Here is a 19,804-nt window from a genome sequence, read left to right as displayed (position 1 = left end):
TTCAAAAATGGTCAATAATATTCAGTGTGAAACAGACTTCTATTTTAGATTCAATCAAATTCTGATAACAATATTGAATATTTTATTTTATTCTCCCTTCAAGAGTCGATAATTTATTGAAGTTTTTCAAGTTTACCCAAAATTAAATCTGAATAATAATCATATTTATCATTGTTTGATTTCTTGTCTATTTGGTTATACATCAATGGTTACCTCTCTATGCTACTAAACATAATTTTTTTCCCTACTGACCACAATTTATATGCAAATGGAGATTCTCAATGTTGATGGGTGGAATGGTCAAGGTTGCCAAATGATTGTATAATGGTTTCATCAGGATAATCATAATCATTCAACCTTAATTTTTGTGTCCGCCGGAAATAATCTCTCTACTCTATTAATCAAGCCTTTCACAAGTTTTCACTATTACGTTTCAGTAAAATTTTATTTCAAGAGCTAAGAGAAGCCAGTAATCAATATTGAAATCAATTCAAAATCTGTATCTTCTATCAACATTATTAATAGCTAGCTTGGAAATCAAATTTCAATAGTGTGATTAAGATTGAGACTTGATCAAACTTCAATACCATCCAAACTGTTATACATTTTCATTGAAGTGTTTACTAATTAGGATTTGTTGGTGAAAAAATGAGACCAAGTGTTAAGTTGATTAGATGCTTTGATTTGACGAATTGACTTCATACTGAATTATGTATTTCATCTCGACACAATTTCGGTCAAATTTACTCATTGATTCTATTTTTGTTTTAACCCCCATCAACCTGCCAAATAAAACAATGTATAATGCATTTGAACATACAATAATGATAATAATAGTCGACTATAGAATGCATAATCAGATTAGTTTTAATGATATCCACAAGAGCAACAGTAAAAGGACATCATTATGAAGAAAATTAGTCGCATATTATCAGGAATTTTCTGGTAAAAGATTATTGTTCCAAATTGCTATGAATTTCTAGACATGACCACAGTATTGATGGTTGTTGATTAGAGTCACTGATTGTCAAACCAAGAATAATGAAGGTAACATGAAAACGAGTGAACCTGAAAGAGATTACAAAAAGCTTAATTAGAAACAGAAATCCTAGAAATTACTTGTAATCAGATAAATATCCAGACAACATGTACAAGCCAATATCAACCATTTACTCAAGTTATACAAGTTTGCTGACAAGTAAACATGCGACTTTCATATTTGTAACTTTGTAACATTTGTCTGTGTTCAAGATGTTGACCAGAATTGGGTTCAGAAGGATAATAAGTTTTAAAAGACGTTAATCTTGATACCTGTAGGAAGAAAAGAGAGAGAAAGAAAATATCGGTTAGTTATTGCTGAAGTAAAATGAGTTAGTGTCAAAAGAGTTGGTTAAGATCCTAGCAACGAAATGGTAAAAACTGTCGAGTAAAAAAGACTCAACTCTCTTTTTTCACCTCCTACTTTATCATCATTATCTTCACGAATTTCTCTTTATCTTTCTATTTTATATAATAGTAACTCTTTACTGTCTTTTTCCACTCTCAGACAAAACCTGGACTTTACCTGGAGGTAAACTTGAAGTACGGATACAAGCCTCTTTTTTGTTCATCCTGTTGACATTTTATAGTAAGAATGAAAAGTACTGACCAGTATTGTCATCATCATCGCTCTAAAAATTATTTTCATCCTCAGCATTGTCAATATTATTACCATGATTTGCTTTTAATTTTCAAGTGTACATCAAATTTTCCAATGTCAACTGATTATGACAAACCAAAGTAAAACAGGAACCAACATGGACAGTGAAAGTGCTTGAAAAGTGTTTCTTGGTTTTTTATGATAAACTTTTATCTTTCTATCTGTTGTGTTCATCAAAGTATTGTCTTGTTGATGGTGTTATCTTTTTGTTGAACATTGTACTACCAATTTTATCCGATTCAGTAACTTTACGAAACAAAAAAACACCAATAACAAAAATCCGAAGCAAAACTCTAATGGAGTGAAATATTATTGATTGTGATTCTATTACCTTGATTTTGTGCTCTTTTAGTTTTGCTGATTTATTTGAGTTCTTTACTGGTTATTGTAGCTGTTTTTTATGACTCAATTGATTCCTTTTTTTGAACAGAATTCTTTGTTCTGTCTGTTTTTATATTTGCCAGTGAATTTAAGCCCAGTAATGGGTTGTGGAGTTTCAAAACGTCCAATCATTGATGCATCAAGTGTAAGATCAAAAGACATCAACAACAACAGCAATGGAGACAATAATCAGAATCACACCAACAAGAATAGCATTTTATCACGAAGAAGGGATAAAAATCGATCGACAGTTAACCAAGATAGAAATGTTGTTCCCGAGTCTGCCAAGGTTGCAACAAATAAACAAGTTTCCTCAGTACAATTCAACATTGACTCGGCAATTTCATCAATTGATCAACAATCTAGTTCATTTGTAGTTCCACCATCAACACCACATCCAAAGGTTCGTCTTTTACCTCGCCAGTTGAGTTGCATAGATGAAGCTTCTTACGAGTCAACCTCAAACTCAACCACAGCTCCATCAACCTCAGACCCATTGGCACCGGGTGCCACCTTTGACTCCATTGCTTGTCAAACTGAGATCACTAAATCGTCTGTAATGACTCAAACAGATCCATTGCCAACACCCGAAGAAGAACTAGAAATGTTGATAAACTGTGAATACGATTTTCCCGACAATTTTTGTCCGTCACTAGACAGTGGCCAAGGTTCTTCGATAAATGGTTCTTCAATGGCCACACACAATAATGACAATAATCAAAGTTTAGATCGCTGTGATTCTTCCCTAATGGTTATTTCAACTAGAAAAGGAAAAAACAAATTAGCTGATTTTTTTGAAGACTACGAAATTTCAAAGAGAGTTGTTGCACCGGAGGAAAAATTTGTTGATGTTGCTATTCAAGTTGCTCAGGTTCTAACCTCATGCTCAACTCAAACCAATTTTGGAGGTCGAGGATCTGGAAATAATGGTAAACCCGATTCAGGAATTAAAACCGAACAAGGTCAGCCCATACAGAGGTTAACAGAAAATCCTTTAAAAGACGGTGAACAAGATGAAGAGGACAACCGACTGTTTCATAGGTTGTCAAATAATTTACCTATCGACCTTCAAAGGGCAACAAGTCCAACAACAATGTGGGCCGAAGTGTTAAACAGCAATCACAATTCAAACAGCTATCAACATAATAACAATATTGATCAACTCAATAATAGTGATGTTAACAATAATGTTGATCCAAGGTTTAATGGGATTGCCGATCAGTCCATTGTTTTACCCAAACGTCATGACTTTGAGTCTCAGACGGATCCAGTGAGTGAAGTTTTGGCTGCCAATGCGGGTGACAATGATTTAAATGTATTACAATCGTACAGCTTGTCTTCACCATTTTCACATATAGAGAAACAATTAGCCAACGATTCTGATAGTGATCCACTGAGAGCTGAAAAAAATGTGATAAATAAAATTAACGATACAACTAATGATATTAAATTACAAGAATGTCTAAACAAGCTTCTTGATGATATTGAAGGTTCATTCAGTTTTGAAAATAAAAAGGGTAAGTGTAATTGCAATCATCTCCTATTTAAGCTTGGTTTTGAGCAAGAAGGATAAAGAAAAATATACTTACCAATTGATTAAACTAGCAATAAGTTACCATAGATTATCATTAATTAGTTTCCCATTTATTGATTACATATCATCCAATATTGTTTCCAAATAATCATGAGGCCTTCAACCACCACTAAAAATAATATAAAGTAAATCAAAAGAAATCCTTTAAACATTGATCATTTCATATTTTGATTCAATTGAATTTTGCTCAATCCATCAGTTTTTTTCCTTCTGAATATCTGATTATTTATTAAATATTGCTTTCAGGTTATTTTAATTTACCTCGTTGTAATCATTATCCTCAGACGTATTATGTTTGCTCTCATTGACAAATGATTGATTAAGATGAATTACTAACAAGAAAATCCTGGTTAAATGTATTGAAAGACAGCATGGAATGGAGTTGACAAGCTAAATGATTAATAATGATAATGGAACAATTAAATGACAGATTGAGTAAACATCAATTAAAGGTTAAATACAGTTGAACCATCATCAGATACTTTAATTTTTCAAAATGCTAGACCAAACTCTGAGACTTGATTATTTCTGGTCTAAAGACTTGAACCGAATTCCTGGAAATCAGAATCAAGATTTATGGTTAACAGCCAATCTTTTTACTAATTGTAATACAATTGAATCAAAGTAATTCCAAATGTGTGCAATTGAAATCTAGAATGATTGAAAGACAAAAATGTCAATAATGAAGATCAAAAAGACAACATTTTGCGATGTTACTCACAACCTGACTTACAGGTCTTTCTTATGTTTAACCAAAGCCAATTGTAACCAGAAACTTGTACCACAAGACTAATCAACTGCTTAATTGTTTAATCCTTCTAGGTGAATGTAAAGATGCTTCCGTACAAACTGTAAATGATCCGATAACTGATGAGGCTCCAGAATTTGCGGCTCGCCCTCCGCCTTCCCGTAAGAAAGAGATGATACCCACAATATCAATATTTGAAGAGGTTGATGCCAAAGCCTTAGAGGTTTGTAAAATAACTAGTACAATAATAATGATAATAACAATAATCTAACAATTTGCTGACCAAAATCAATGAATGCAGCTTAAATAGCCATAACTATTGATAAATGACAGCCTTGATGTGCAAGATATGATTTTCTTGTATCAAACAGTATTACACTTTTGGTACACAATTTTCATCTGATCATACCTTCTCATTTAACATTTTTACCTAAATTACCAATTGATTAACTAAACACTCAACTTAATCCAGACATAAATCTAGACTTTTCAATTTATTGGTTAATCTTGAATCTCATTTTTAAATAGAGAAACAAAACGAAACTAAATAAACTGAAAAATGAATTATAAGAAAATTGAACTTATTTCATTTCATCGTCTTTCATTCATTCTTATATCACTTGTTAAGGTTTTATCAAGAAAACATTAACTACAATTTTTACAATTGCATGAGATTCAACAATTACCCAGCTTAACTTTCAAATACATTTTCCAATTGTAATTTTCTTGATCCTTATTATCCCGATCGTTATTGTTATTATCATTCTTATTGTCATTAAATTTGACAATCTCTGTTCCAAACATCTTGGTAAACTAAAAAACCTTTGATGATCAAAATCAATCACAACTAGCATTTGATCAATCCTGTGGTCATTTTTGTCATCATATCGTGAGGCGATTCAATCAAAAATCCAAATGTTTACAATTTCACTGTCCACCAATGCCTATCCCAATGGAGAACCTGTAATCAAAAAATAAGCCAACATTAATCTGAGAGTAATGATAATTATTTATGTTCAATTGATCTATTATTATACCTATTAATTGTCAGCGTTGATTCAATTTGCTAATTAATGGAGCAAATATGGTGAAAAATTCAGTGTTGAATAATAATGATTATTTCTTTTCGCTTCCAGGGAAAATTATTCCAAAAATTTGACAATTTAATTATCCTTTTGTACCAGTTCAAGTCAAATTTTGTTCAATTTAAACATGATAATATTATTAATGTGTTAATCGTCAACTTTTTAAATCAATAGAATCATTATTATTATTGTTGTTGCTGAATGATAATATCGACCCAGAAAAAAAACATTTGATACATCCTTGAGTATTGAGTTAATGGTCATGAGGCTGAAAAAGGAACAGAGAAAAAATTATTAGAATTTAGGTTAACAGTAAAGAATAAGTGAAAGAAATTTTGCAATCAAAAAGCACATTCTTTCATCAACAATTCTTATGGCAACATGGTTATTTATTAGATAATAATGTAGGTAATTTGAGGGTTTACCTTTCAACGGCAGAAAAATATATCAATAGATGAGGAAAACTAATCTCAACTGAACTAGAGGGCAATTTCACTGATAGAACTCGTTCAGCATAGATTATCCTGAATACTGGAAAACACAATTAGTTGAGAAGGTAATAACTCTGTGAAGGTAATTGGAATAATATGAATATTGTTGAATCAATCGAAGGTATTTGACTTGCTTTGAATTTCCATTATTGGTGTTTTATTGTAAACAAAAGTAAACCAGGCCTTGCAGTACTTGAATCTCCACCTAATAAATAGTATAAGAAAATGTTTGGATTGATCAGTTTCTTAATGTTATAGGAAAAATTATCAATACAAAATGAATGGTTTTTGAGAAAATTTTCAATTTTTATTTACCTTTTTGAATAGGTTCCAGAGATTGAGACCTCTTCCCTTGTTTCTCTCGTCAATTATCTGGTCCACAATTTGCCCAATGATTTGTTTAAAGTTAGAGGAATATTTCGTTGGATTGCTCACAATATACGGTACAACTGGAATTACATGGGAATCTCAGTCTCGTCGGAGGAAATATTGAGGTCTCGTGAAGGTGTTTGTAAAGACTATTGTCAACTGTTTGGTGACATGTGCTTCTTGGCTGGAATTCGGGTAAAAAAAATTCAAGGGTTTGCCAAGGGTTACGATTATAGACCAGGTCATCAATTTGTTCCCGGTGAAGATATAACACACAATTGGAATGCCGTGTTTATCCTAGGTTCATGGAGGTTCATTGATTTAACATGGGGCACAGGTTATACCGATCATTCAGGCAAATTTCAACGTAAATTGAACGAACATTTTTTCTTAACCGATCCGGAAACCATGATCTGGACTCATTTTCCATATAACGAATTAGAGGACAACTATTCAAGGTAATTTAAAACATTTCACTTTTAACAACAAAAATTTATCCATCAGTATTTTTAAATGAAAAAAGTATAGATTAGAGATTAACGGTTAAATCATTTCCAGCGCCATCTTTACGGGTTAAAGGGTAATTTGATTGCATCAATTAGGGATACAACGAAAATCCTTTATTTTTATAATTTTTCTGTTTAAATTGGAGAAAATTAATTTCAGCATTTCGATAATTATAATTTTTAACTAACTATTTTGTAGCATGAATGTCAAAGTCAATAGTGGTTCCTTTCGAAGTCTGTTTTGTGTACCAAAAATCTTTATGCTATTTTTTATAAATTGTTAAAGTTTTGTGATCTTTGATTGCTGTTAAAAGGTTATTTTTTACTAGTTACACAGAAACGGAAAATTTAACATTTCATGGAATGAAATTTTGAAGTGTTTGGCCTAAATAAAGCATGAAATATTTCGTCACAAATGACAGATGATAATAGCGTGTCAAAAATCATAAACTCTCATGCTTTTAAAGGTCTCGAAATTTCTCTATTGAAAAGCTTTGGAAATACATAATAATTTTAAAAATTATTAGATTATCTCTTTTCGTTGCTCTACTCTTTTAAGAAAACTTTTACCAACATTTTAATCAAAAGAGATGTCCTCGTTTCAAGTTGAAAAATGTATTTTGAATCATTGACCATCAATTTGGCCATTCAAAAAGCATTCACTGCATCCATCTTTATCGATCATTTATTTGCCGGTTATATTTTGTGCTTCTTTTATTATCGATTTGATCCTGTGAATAACCATGTATCCATCTGAGATGTCCATTTTCATCATTGAAGAGTATTTTTAGTGTGTGCTTTCGAGTATAGGAATAGCGGATTTATTTCTGATTGTGATCTTAAGCAACTCATCTACCAAAAGATATTAATTTGAACAGAAAAGACTTTCGTTAATTTTTGAATTCATAAGATGGCGTTCAATTTAGTTTGTGACACCAATCAGCATTGAATTGGTCACAATGAATTTCATTTAGTTTTGTTGATTATTTATTTCACCTTCAACCTGTTTTATTTGTTTAAAGCAATATTTACACAACATTTAGTCAGTTTTATGGCTGAACCCGGTAGATGTTTACCCAAGATTTATAGTGATTCAAGATAGTCTCTCGACAAATATTAAACTAACCTTTTTCATTTCTTAATTTGTGACGTTAATTTTAGATGGCAGTTGTTGGATAAACCTTTAACGTTGGAGGAATTCAATACTCTACCCAAAGTGACTCCATATTTTTTTGAATTTAATTTAAAGATACGTTCTAAACTAGCCAATCCAATAAATTTCCGAGTCCAAGCAGAGATTAAAATTGGTGGACATGAAGCCATGAGATATAAATACAAACTGTATCCAGCTGATGAAGTTGAAAATGCATCGCTCAATCATTATGTGTTTTGTCAACTTAAAGAGGATCGAATGGTTGGCTCGTTTCTGGTAACACCACCTATTGAGGGTCGATATTTCTTGAAGGTAAGTCAAAGTGCAACAATCAGCTGTTAGTAAACACACAGTTACAATGTTTCCCTTTTACCAATCTAAATTATTCAGGTTTATGCTCGGCCTGAAAAAGATATGGGCGAGTGGAATATAGATGCAACAACAGCCTTACCTCCACCACCAATGGCAACATCATCATCTGGTCAATCCACCCAATCCAATCTTCACAGTTGTGTCACCTTTCTCCTTGAATGTAGCCGATCACGCAAATACCTTCAACCTTATCCTCTCAATGAACTTCCTTGGGGACCAACTCAATCATTTTACAATTACAAAATGCGACTGTTAAACCAAAATGGTCCCGTGGTAACCACTTGGGGTGGTAAACGTCGTCTTGTTCTCGAATCATCAGAGCCCATGTTGATAACTTACCAAGTATTGGATGCCGAAGGAATGGAAATGGATGCCAAAAATTTGTTAATACGTGAAGATAATGGTAACAAGATAACCTTTACCATTTCACCTCCTCGTCTCGGAATGTTCAAGTTGATGATATTTGGTATGCCCAAGCCCAAGCAGAAGGGTAAATGGAGACTTCCATTGTTGGCAACGTTTCTCATTGAATGTAAAATGGCCAAAATTGCCAAACAACCGCCAGAAGAGGAAGATCCACCGCCAATTGTTGTTGATTATGTTGAACCTTCAATGGAATATGATGTTTACCGGCAAAAATTTTCAAGACCAATAATCAGATAAACATCTATCGAGAATAATCGATATATTGGAAAGATTGGTAAATGTCAAATGATGACTTTTTTCCCAGCTGGTGTGAACTAAAAATGCGTCTAGTATTTTTTTAACGACAATGTAAAAGGATATTTATGTAATGAAATTATTTTTCCTTCCAAGTACAAGCCATTTAACCTTTGGAATTCATTAATGAAAAATGATTTAATTGCTGGGAAAATTGACTAGTTTTGTTTAGAGATGCTATTTTTAACATAGAGAAATGAATATGTCCTCCAATATTTTTGCTTTTACCTCATGGTCACAACTTGAACTGATTTCAAGTATCATGGTGCTTGAAAGACGACAATGGACATCGACATGGCTTTCAATTGATTGGCTTCTGTGAGAAAATTTCATGTAAATATGATTTCATGTGAATCGGAGGAAAAAAAAGGATTGAATAAGAAGCAATATTGTTACTTTTTTTCAAGTGCCAATAATCTTGTTGGATATTTAAATGTCTTTATTTGAAACATTAACCCAAACTATTGATTAAAAGTTTGACAAAAATGAGTCTTCAATAAAAAAACAATCAAAGTTTAATGTCACTCGATTGAGATCATTTCTGTATCCTTATCAATGAATAAAAATTGTTAAACTAACAAATTGTAAGCTAAAAAATTATTGTATTGAAAATTATTCAAATAAACTCAAATGACTCAATTTATTGAGTTCAATGGAATGAATAACACCTAACTAATGTAAATCTCATTACAATTAATTTGATCATCAATGATCTCGTTAACATTAACATTAAAGATGAGTTAATTGTAAGCCAAACACTTTTAATCCACAAAACTTAGTTTGTAAAAAGACCACAAGATGCCAGCAAATAACCAATATTAAGCATTTTTCAGGTTTTCATTAATTTTTCAAATGAAATTAATTTTAATTTAACAAGTGAATGTACAATTAAGTTTACACGATTTTATTTTATTTTAAAAAGGCTTTTAGAACCCTTTGGACACAATTTCGGAAAATGAAGTTCTCTTTTTATATTGTATCTACATTTATTAGGTGAACCCATTGAAGGAAAAGACCAAAGCAGATTGATATTAGTTTGATTGATTTTGTTTGTCTGTTTGATTTTATTTTTTATAATGTAAATAATATTGAAATAAATTAAAAGAATGTTTGTTTCGTGTAATTAAATTGAAATTATTGAATGAAAATGCAATGTTTTTTAAATCAATGAGTTTTTATTTGCATTTGATTTGGATGTACAAAATGGTTGTGTGCGTTTTATTTCCTGAGTCGAGTCAATATTTGATTGAAATTGAATCAAATATCCAGAAGGATAAGGATAACAATTGACTAAATAAAATGTGAAACCAAACAGGAATGGACAAACCAAATGAGAAAACAAAGAAATTTGTGAGAAAGAAAAATAAAATTTCCAGATTTTATGGAACCAACAGCAAGAATCAGAAAACAAAAGACACCAAACATGGTGGTTTTACATGATTACAAAAGATTGAAAAAGGCAACACAACATTGACTCTTGGTCAATTATTACCAGGATATATGGCTTCTGGCTTGGTTGATTGTTTTAACTTAATTATCGGATCATTGTACAATAATATAATACACAAAATGGAAACAACCATCGTTATCATTACAACGAAATGAAAAAAAACTAAAGGCAGTAGAGGAAAGCAAAGTGACCAAACCAGCTCAAGAGTCGGGCAAGAAGTCCCAAGTTTCCAGTCAAATTGACACAAAAAAAACCTTTAAATCTTGCACTAAACCATCATCAGGTAACATAGACATGTCAACAGCAATCAACGGCATTTGAAAACAGTTTGCAACAAGCGAATGTCACATTTTAAAATCTTATCCACAATCAACTCCAGGCTCATCATATACCCAAGATAACCTGCAACAATCATCACTCCAACACTGGATTCACATATTTATTGTTAATCATTAATATGAAGAAAAAGGTTTGAACTGAATCTTCTCATTTTTCAAGTTGCCGAGTTGATTGTTGCTTTAAACATAATATTTTTATATTTATATTTATTTTTTACATTTTATTTATCTTAAGACTATCAAAAGGTTGACGATTGAATTGCCATTTGAATCATGTTTCATCAATGTAAAAAACTTGCTCCGGACTGCGACTGGTTAGACACTTTCTTATCGTCATTAAAATAATTGCAACTCGTCTGTCTAAGGCTGCTAGATGAGGCTCAGTGAGTACAGGTGAGATGGGATCAGAGGCAAGTGAAGACCTCATAAGGTCAGATAAATGGTTTAGTCCATCAAATTGAAGTAATTTGGTTACAGTTGAAAGTCGTATCAGGCAACATTGGCGAACAGGGGCAAGAATTGAAAGTTCATCATGATTGGCCAAACCAAAGCTGAAAAGCGCAAGAAAAGGTGAAAACACAATTACAATCTTTCCATCAACATTGAACAAAGTGAACAGCAAAAGTTTCAACAAAGCCAGTTGAACAAGGAATCTTTTACAAGCAATTTGATTCTTCAATTTGATACCTTTAATCAAATGCTGAATCAAGTTTGCAAAAATATGAACAACAATGAAAAAAGGTTGGTGAAAGGGAGGAAAAAAAATGATGACAACAACTTTGATTGAAAAAAATGAATAGTAATGATGATTTAAAATGAGTAAATTGTCACAAAGGCAAAGGATTGATGATGAAAATCTGAAGGAAAAAGAAGTTGAAATTGAAAAGTTGCTCCAATGAAATTGAATTTTTACTCTTTTCTTTTCCCTGCAACTGAATAATCCATTTTAATATTTGATGAAAAGCAAAAGCAGCAAAATGACAAACACACTCACAAACAAGAAAAGTAAATTACAAATTGAAAAGTGTCTGAAACCATTTGAATAACCTTTTCTTGGCCCTTCACGCTGCGATTGTACATCATGCTAATACAATTACATTTTACCTATTTGTTGAACAATACTTTTTAAACTTTACCATTTTTCCTATCAATAAGTTGATATTGTTCAGCTCAACAATCCTAATGGAAATGAATTTCTTTTTTTTCTTTGTTATTCAACTTTTCACTCCCATTCCTTCCATTTCCCTGTTCACTATAAGTAATAATGTGAGCATTAACAGTGAAGGAAGAAAAAGTGAAAATAAGAAATGATGAAAAAAGCGAAGAAAAATGAACCCAGAAAATGTTTTTCATCATCTTCTTCACTTTATTCATCAACATTTCAAGTGAAAAAGAAATATCATGAAATTAAATTTTAACTCAAAAACTATCGACGCTTGAAAAGCACAAGAAAAGCCAAAGGAAAAGATAAAAATATTTTTCTTAGTTTCTTGTTTTTCCTTTGACATCTTGGACCTTAAACATGATATAAATTGTTTCAAATCAACTCTAATAATCGAAACATTTGACTCATTTCTTGAAGCAATTGAATCCAAAATAATGTCGACTTCAACTTGTGCATTTCAACTCGATAATTGTAGAGATTTATGAAAATTGAATGCTCAAAGATCTCGGCGTTTTCACGGAAACATAATGCAAGATTAGTTGAGATTGAATCCCAACTTGAAGTTAGTCTGGAAAAACCTTTACTTGACTTTTGATGAAAATATTTAAGCTGTTTGGAGGCAACTTTGCAGTTGTTTCAGGTCAATGTCTTTAAGTAATGCAAAATAATCTGATAATATTCAAGATTCAGAATCAACTTTATCATCTCAACGACTAACCTTTTTGCAATATTCAATTTTACCTGGAAACAGAAGAGACTCGAAATTTAAAATTCAGATTAAAGTTAATAAAATGGGATAAATTTATGGATTGCTCATGATAATGGAATGAAGAGAAGAGAAAAATTTTCTCATTTTTTTCTCTTCTTTCTCTCTGTTAAATAACACTTTTCTTCTGTTCTCGACAGGTAGATCGATTTATACTGAAAAGAAAAGTCATCATGTTAGACGATGAAAGGTAATGATGATTGAAAATGGTTGGTAAAACAATTTCAGGTTTACTATGATTACGATGAAAAACGTTGATTACTTTGAATGGTTGAAGGTAAGAAAAGGAAATCTGTTCATTTATACTATCCAATGAACAATTTTACCTTTTTTTGTTGTTGTTGTATTACTCAGTGTTGGCTGTGAGATTTTTATGTTTTCAGATCTTTCAATTATCTTGATAAATATATATTACACTCACGGGATTTTATTGAGGCTATTTTTATATTACAAACAGCAAGTAACACAGGATAGATGCAGCAATATAATACCTTTGTGGATAAAACATTATCAATGTGCAATAAAATATTTTCTATGAAAAACAAGAAAATAACCATTTCTAAATTGAACCCTATTCTTGTCTTTACCCTTTCCCTTCATCATTATCGTTATTAGTTCAGCTTATTCAACATTTACATTTCACTGTTTTTCATTGGACACACAATTGCCATTTTAATGTCTTTAGACTGGTTGACCAAAGTTACCAGTTTGGGTTAAATGTTTGACAATGGGAATGGAAATTGAAATTTTCAAGCTTTTAGCATTTCGATCTGAGAAACAAATTTTGTGCTTTTCATTATCAAGTTGGTTGTAAATTGTAATTGAATATCGAAGTTGATTTGACAGAATTTTCGGGTTTTCTTTTCTTTCGATTGTTTGGTCAATAGTTGACTTTGTTGAAACTTTTGTAAAGTGTTTTGAGAAATGCAAGAGAAAATATTTTACCCTCTTCCGTGGTCAAGGTGAAGGGGAAAAGTATTGTTTCCAAAAATTCTGAAAGTCTCGTAATGATGACGATCCATATTTCCAATTAAAAAATCTAATATAGACATGTCCATGAGATCGGGTAACCGACGGCCTTTATTATAAGGACCAGTTTTACGGACAATGTTATCACAATAAGAATCGTCAGTTTCCCAGATTGCTTTACGCCTTTTATGATACGATCGTCTCCATGGATGCCTCCAAATCTGTTTGATAAAAGACGAAACAAAACATTTAAACCCAAAAATCAAAGTAACTTCACAAATTATTGAAAATTAACCCAAAATTTTCTTTAATTTCATTGAATACATCAATTTTATTCATGAATACAACAGCTTCCGAAACCAAACAAATGCCATTCAATATTTTCTTACCCAAACCAAATGAATTTTTCAATAAAATTACTTTTCCTCTAAAGTTTTCCTCAAAAAGTAATTTCTTGAACCATCAAAAATGATCCTAAAATGAACTGAATTTCATCTGATTGCACCAAAACACATGAATTTGATTGACGATTATCAACAGTTACTATTCAATATCTTATAACAAACCAAAAACTCGAATGCGAAATTTCCAGTAAAATTTGTTTTTCTTCTTAAAATCTTCTTCGATAAACATTCAGAATTGAAAGAAGCCCACAATCAAGCTAATAATTGCAAGCATTTACTCTTACATTTTGATTAATCGATGCAAATTAACCTTAAAAACTAATCAAAAGGAGCATTAATGTTCAACTTTTGTTAATTTATGGACCAATTGAAGTGATTGTTGCTGAAACTAAACTAACAAAGCAAACTCTTGAATATTTAAGCTCGTAACTCTTGAAAGTGAACATCAATTATTGGCAAAACTCAATGAAAAGATTAGTTGATTCGAGTTTCAAGTTTAAAGTCTTACAATAAGGTCAACCAAACAAGTAAATTTGATATTTTTGGGCAACTTTTTTCCCTCTTCTTTTCACTTGCAGTTTGCCTTTTTCAATGAACAGCAAAATATATATAATAACCACGAATAAAAAGTCATCAATCAAAGGAGAAAATCTTGGAAAACGAAAGATGGTAAGAGAGGAAAGAAAGAAATGAATTTTTTCCATTCTTTTCTTTTATTCTCCTTTTTCTTGGGATGAAAATGAAAATTATATTAGTGAACATTTGAGAATGATTTTCGCCTCATTACCTTGCAAGTTTATTTCCAAAGGATTCATTTCAATTCTCAACTCTTTCCTTCCTCCATGAAACATTTTTACTCCATCATAATGATTATAATGATAATGATAATCATTCTATTATTTTCTCTACATTTTTCATCATCATCATCATCAACTTTATTTTCACATAAATTCTTGAAATGATAATATAGAGAAAAATTGAAAACTTATTTCTTCCCATTTCCTTGGCCCACAATTGACTCCAAATGTTAACAAAAAAAAAGTTTCCCAATCTTGGCGAAACTTTCATCTGATAGACTCAACTATGAATGATAATATAATGATTATTGTAATATAATTGTGAAACTCCTTTCATACTTCACTGTTGTCATGAATAAAATTATGATTCTTGAACAATTAGAAAAGTTTGATTACCTTTCTTGGAGCCAAAGTAGTTGAAGGCAGGAAAGCGGCAAAGCTTCCCTCTAATGTATCTGGATGTCCACAAATGGCATGAGCTGTATCACAGTAGTAACCACATTTGCCGTGGAAGCACAAGTTATTGGCTGGGAATGAAATGAATAAGGTTAACCTTGGTTCAACTCGACTTTTGTTCATTTCATTGTAATTCATTTTTTTCACTTTTTTCTGTACTTCTTTAACAATTATCATCTTAACCCTTCGCTAGTTAATCATTAATTTTATTTGTTTGCTGTGATTCTCAAAGGAAAACGGAAGGAAATGGTGAATACTTTGTGATTCACTGAAGACACAGGAATGAAAAGATTTTACCAGAATCATGATTATTATTATTTTTATGATCATGTTTTTGTACAACTGATTCTCTCGTAATTGTTGTAATATGAAAGTGAAAATGAAAATATAAATCCATTATTGTCTGTGTGTTTAATGATGATTCTGATGGTAATCATTGTTGGCAGCTTTTGTCAATTATCATTTAACACAAGGAAAACAATTGTAGACAAAAAAAAGTTCAAACTTGTAACCGGAAAACGGAAATTATGATTACAAAGTTTTGACCAAATGGAAAGGATGGACAAAATTTTCAAAGCTAAAAACAATTGTAACAATGGAAATGAACAGGGAATCAACTGGGAGTGAGCTGGGAATGGAAATGCTGGGAGTGAGAAAATGAGTGAAAGCAGAAGCATGATTAATCGAGTTGAACAAGTGAATATAATGAGTGAAACAAATGAATTTGAAAAGTGAAAAGTTCCAAATGAAATGAACAAAAGATAAAATTTGACTTCAACTTGATCCAAGTCAAGTCGATGAATGTTTCACTTACCAGGAGAGACAAAAAATGTTTTCAGTAATGCATCGTCACTGAGAGCGTAAATCTCTGAAGTTATATTGATGACTCGACCAACGACGGGAGGAGCTCTTCGAAAACCTAAAATTCTGCAATAAAAAATTCGAAATTCAATTGAAAGTTCCAAACAAAAGGCAAACATATTTTCGACTCTTGTTATTCCTCTCAACATTTCCAGATGGAGTTACAAGTTTCACCATGTAACCTCATGGCTAATGTTAGCAACTATTCAGCTTTCATGAGTAAATGATGAAAAAAATGAAAGAAAATGTTCCAACCTTTCTTTGAGAATCTTTTCTCTCCAATTAATATTCAATGTCTATTCAGTGTAAATTATGGTTAAATTATGTTTCCCTCAAAAATTGGCTCTTATTTCATTCCATTTCTGGACATGAAGTGAATTGGATAAAATTTATCTTCATCATTACAATAAAAAGTTAAACTGTAAATTTAATGAAATCAATTGCGAACTATTAAATTGCTCTGAAATTGCATTTAGTTGAATGAGAAGAGGGAAAGTAAAGAGTAAAATAAAGCTTCTCATGACATTTATATTGACATTTATTTTGAAAGCAAAAACAAGACTATTAGTTTTATTTGCATTTAACAAAATTCAATGATAATATTTGTCTATACCAAACAAGTGAAAATATCTGATAGCAAATTATTTGCTATTAAATTTACATGTAAACGACTTAACCTTATTTATGAGATTCATTTTACTCAAACGATTCTCCATTTAATTTGATGCCTTTTCCCATTATGTTCAGGAGCACAGGTAAAGTGTATAATAAAGAAGAGAGAGAATCTCAATTCTCAGGGTAAAATCAATTCTGAACTTTTTTCGCTTTTCGTTTTTTTCTCCTTCTTCTTCTTCTTTTACCTTTTCTCATTATTAGATTACACTTTTAAATTTGAGTGCATTTATGAACACAGTTAGATTGAATAACAAGACACAAAAAGAGCACAAAGTGTTATTAAAATTAACTTACCTATCAAGATGAAAGGCTGCAATCTCAGAGTTGTGCCTTTCAAAGTCAACAAAATAAAAATGATTTGGATCAGTTTCTTTATCCCGAGGAAACCTGGAACAAAATGTTTCAAAAATTGGTTAAAATTGAAGTAAATACCAAACATTGAAATCGAGTAACAATCAAAGTTACAGGCTTAAAGGATTGTAATAATCCAAGGCAATTTGAGCAGCCAGTTGGGCATTAAGTCGAGCAAAGTTTATACGATTCTAATGAGCATAAACTGAAAAGTAAACGCTGATCCATTCAACATTCATAACTGTAATTGGTAAATCAGTAACAACGAAAACGCTGTTTATAATGAGATTGAAATGACTTCGGACGTTGATTGAATCACTAAAGACATTGAATTTACTCGAAAGTCAAACAAGGATCAATCAATTCGCTAAATGAGCGTCAATTGCATTCGTATCTTCTTAGAAAAAAGAGAAACTTCGAATCGCTTTGCACTCCCAGAATTTGATTCGAGTTGGTGCAAGACGACATCAAACGATTGAAGACCATAAGACATTGAATTTCCAACATCGATTGTTGGTTAATGACTTTATTTGTGACATTTTCTGATAACTAAATAATATTCTCATGTAGAATCATTTTACTTCACTTAGTTTTGAACAATATTTTTGATCCAATTACTTAAAATCTTTAAGACTTTTCGATTTGTTTCAGAACCTGTTTGACTGCAATTTTGATGAGATTGCTTTTGTTTGCTTTCGAGAAATGCTCAATTTTATGTTTAGATTAACATTGATCGTTAGTCGTTTGATGGCCAATTGCTTACCTCATTGGTTTGAATAAAGCTTGACCTGAATTACGATAGTCAATTATTAATTTAAGTTGAGTTCCTCCTTCCTTTTGACCTGAAGAAAAAAAAGACAAAAAATGGAAATTTTATTACTTTACTGGAAATATTTCAATTCAATTTGATTCCATGGGTGATTCATTTACATTGAAAATTCATTTTTTGATTGATTTTATTTCCATTTTTTTCATTGAAAAATGTTATTCCAACATCAATCAATCTTGAATAAAAAGGTTTTTATGAAATTAATTTCAAGTTTAAAAGAGAAGAGAGAAAAAAGAAAAACAACGAAAAATTGAACTAAACTCGAGTTTACCAATGTTGATAACAAATTGTCTCAACCGAAAGAAGAAAAAATAATAAAATTGATAAAAGGTACAACTCAGGGGACCACTTTATCTCTCTGAATCCAGTGTGTTCAGGTTGGAAACAAATTGTTCAAAGACATTTCAATGATAACCTTTTGTTCAACTGAACACGAAAAATAATTAGAAATGAAAGTGAAGTTGAAAAATGAAAAATTTCATTCCAACACACAAAAGCTTGACTGAAATAAAAAAAGATTCAACTCTTGAACACACTTGCAGTGTGAAAAGGCACAGGTAAACAAATTATCTCATGAAAGGCCAATTATCATTCCAAAAGCAATAGACAAACAAAAGGATTGAAAATTCAGTGAAAATATTTACTCGAACAAAAAGAGGAGAAAAAAAAAGTTGCAATCAGTTGTGATCATGTTATGAATAAAAGGTATAAACAAGCTAATAATGCTGAGCCAGGTAGAATAGGTAAAGGTGTAATAAGTAGAACAAATAAGTTGAAAGTTTTCCATGAGAAGAAATGCCATGAAAAAATGAAGATATTTTCGTCTGAAGGAATTACCTGAAATTCAAGTTTCCCTTTATATGATAATTTCACCTCTAAATAAACACTAAACATTTTTACCCAGTTTTACGATTCTTCATCTAATATTCAATTCGTCGGGTAAACAGAAGAAGCACAATTTGCTTGGAATTGCTGTTTCAATCAAAACTAATAACTCGATGATAACAGGGAAACATTTTTTTCTTTTCCTCTTTTTTACCCTGCAAATGAATTTTCCTCCATTATTACCTAACTCATTGGCTATAATGATGTTGATAACATTGAATGCTACAAATTAACAGAGATTGAATATTCGATAGCAACATCATCCAAATGAATATCTTTTTTCATCTTCTCATCCAAATCTCATGATTATCATGAAAATCAGGTCAATTCCCTCAATTAACTGGTCAACAATGTCGAAGTTTATCGAGAGGAAAATGGAAAATTTCGTTGAATTTCAATGAAACTGTAATTGCTTTCCATTCGCCGTTAGACTTGATGAACAAAATATTGATGAGAAAAAAAGTCAACATTACTGGGAGGTAAAAATATATTTATTTATATTTTGTTTTGTGATCAATTTTTTTCCATCTTTTCTTTGTTATTATCCTTTATTGTCCCTTGTATGTTATATCAATCTTTTTTTTTCTTGGATAAAGTTGAGCAAAAGTAAAAAGAAATTATTTTTTTACTTTAGTTTTGTAGGCTTTTTTTTGTGTGAAAGCAGATAAAGATGATGAAGATGAAAAAGAAAATGTAAGTAACATCACTTTTCTTCTTCTCTTTTTTCGTCTTTTTTTCTC

General features: G+C 31.1%; 2 protein-coding genes and 1 long non-coding RNA gene across 8 annotated transcripts in view; 1 reads left to right on the top strand and 2 right to left on the bottom strand.

Moving 5' to 3' along the window:
- Positions 1-844: 844 nt before the first annotated feature.
- LOC107366540 (uncharacterized) lies at positions 845-6,454 on the bottom strand. 6 transcript variants are annotated; one of them, XR_016198832.1, is made up of 11 exons: positions 6,314-6,454; positions 5,933-6,203; positions 5,460-5,775; positions 5,109-5,383; positions 4,408-4,638; positions 3,936-4,325; positions 3,670-3,783; positions 3,139-3,480; positions 2,031-2,841; positions 1,565-1,945; positions 845-1,311 (listed from the first exon to the last, which is right to left on the bottom strand). It is a non-coding gene; the product is annotated as an uncharacterized LOC107366540 (long non-coding RNA). The 6 variants fall into 6 exon arrangements; XR_016198833.1 differs by having other exon boundaries at positions 4,396-4,577; XR_016198834.1 differs by having other exon boundaries at positions 4,396-4,577; positions 5,245-5,383.
- Positions 1,638-9,637, top strand: LOC107366539 (uncharacterized). Its single transcript, XM_015934165.3, has 5 exons — positions 1,638-3,597; positions 4,497-4,645; positions 6,326-6,825; positions 8,035-8,338; positions 8,417-9,637. Exons 1-5 carry the CDS (start codon positions 2,100-2,102, stop codon positions 9,059-9,061), a joined length of 3,096 nt encoding a protein of 1,031 aa, XP_015789651.2. The 5' UTR covers positions 1,638-2,099; the 3' UTR covers positions 9,062-9,637.
- Positions 9,638-10,273: 636 nt separating this feature from the next.
- Positions 10,274-19,804, bottom strand: part of LOC107366561 (extracellular serine/threonine protein CG31145-like) — a 54,140-nt gene continuing 44,609 nt past the window's right edge. The window contains exons 5-10 of the mRNA XM_015934191.3: positions 18,114-18,192; positions 17,294-17,386; positions 16,278-16,390; positions 15,404-15,534; positions 13,783-14,027; positions 10,274-11,457 (exon numbers count right to left, since the gene is read on the bottom strand). Of these exons, the coding sequence (XP_015789677.1) occupies positions 11,178-11,457; positions 13,783-14,027; positions 15,404-15,534; positions 16,278-16,390; positions 17,294-17,386; positions 18,114-18,192 (941 nt within the window). The 3' untranslated portion in view covers positions 10,274-11,177. The remainder of the gene's footprint in view (positions 11,458-13,782; positions 14,028-15,403; positions 15,535-16,277; positions 16,391-17,293; positions 17,387-18,113; positions 18,193-19,804) is intronic.

The sequence above is a fragment of the Tetranychus urticae genome, chromosome 2, assembly GCF_039701765.1.
Source record: "Tetranychus urticae isolate SD_2017Ah chromosome 2, NJAU_TeUrti_SD_1.0, whole genome shotgun sequence".
Classification (NCBI taxonomy): domain Eukaryota; kingdom Metazoa; phylum Arthropoda; class Arachnida; order Trombidiformes; family Tetranychidae; genus Tetranychus; species Tetranychus urticae.
This window is presented reverse-complemented; position numbering and strand designations above follow the sequence as displayed.

Bases quoted from the DNA above. Each gene is read 5' to 3' on its own strand.
- LOC107366539 (XM_015934165.3), top strand. From the start codon at position 2,100: ATGACTCAATTGATTCCTTTTTTTGAACAGAATTCTTTGTTCTGTCTG. The intron at 3,598-4,496 runs GTAAGTGTAATT...TAATCCTTCTAG, and splicing joins CAGTTTTGAAAATAAAAAGG to GTGAATGTAAAGATGCTTCC. The intron at 6,826-8,034 runs GTAATTTAAAAC...CGTTAATTTTAG, and splicing joins TTAGAGGACAACTATTCAAG to ATGGCAGTTGTTGGATAAAC.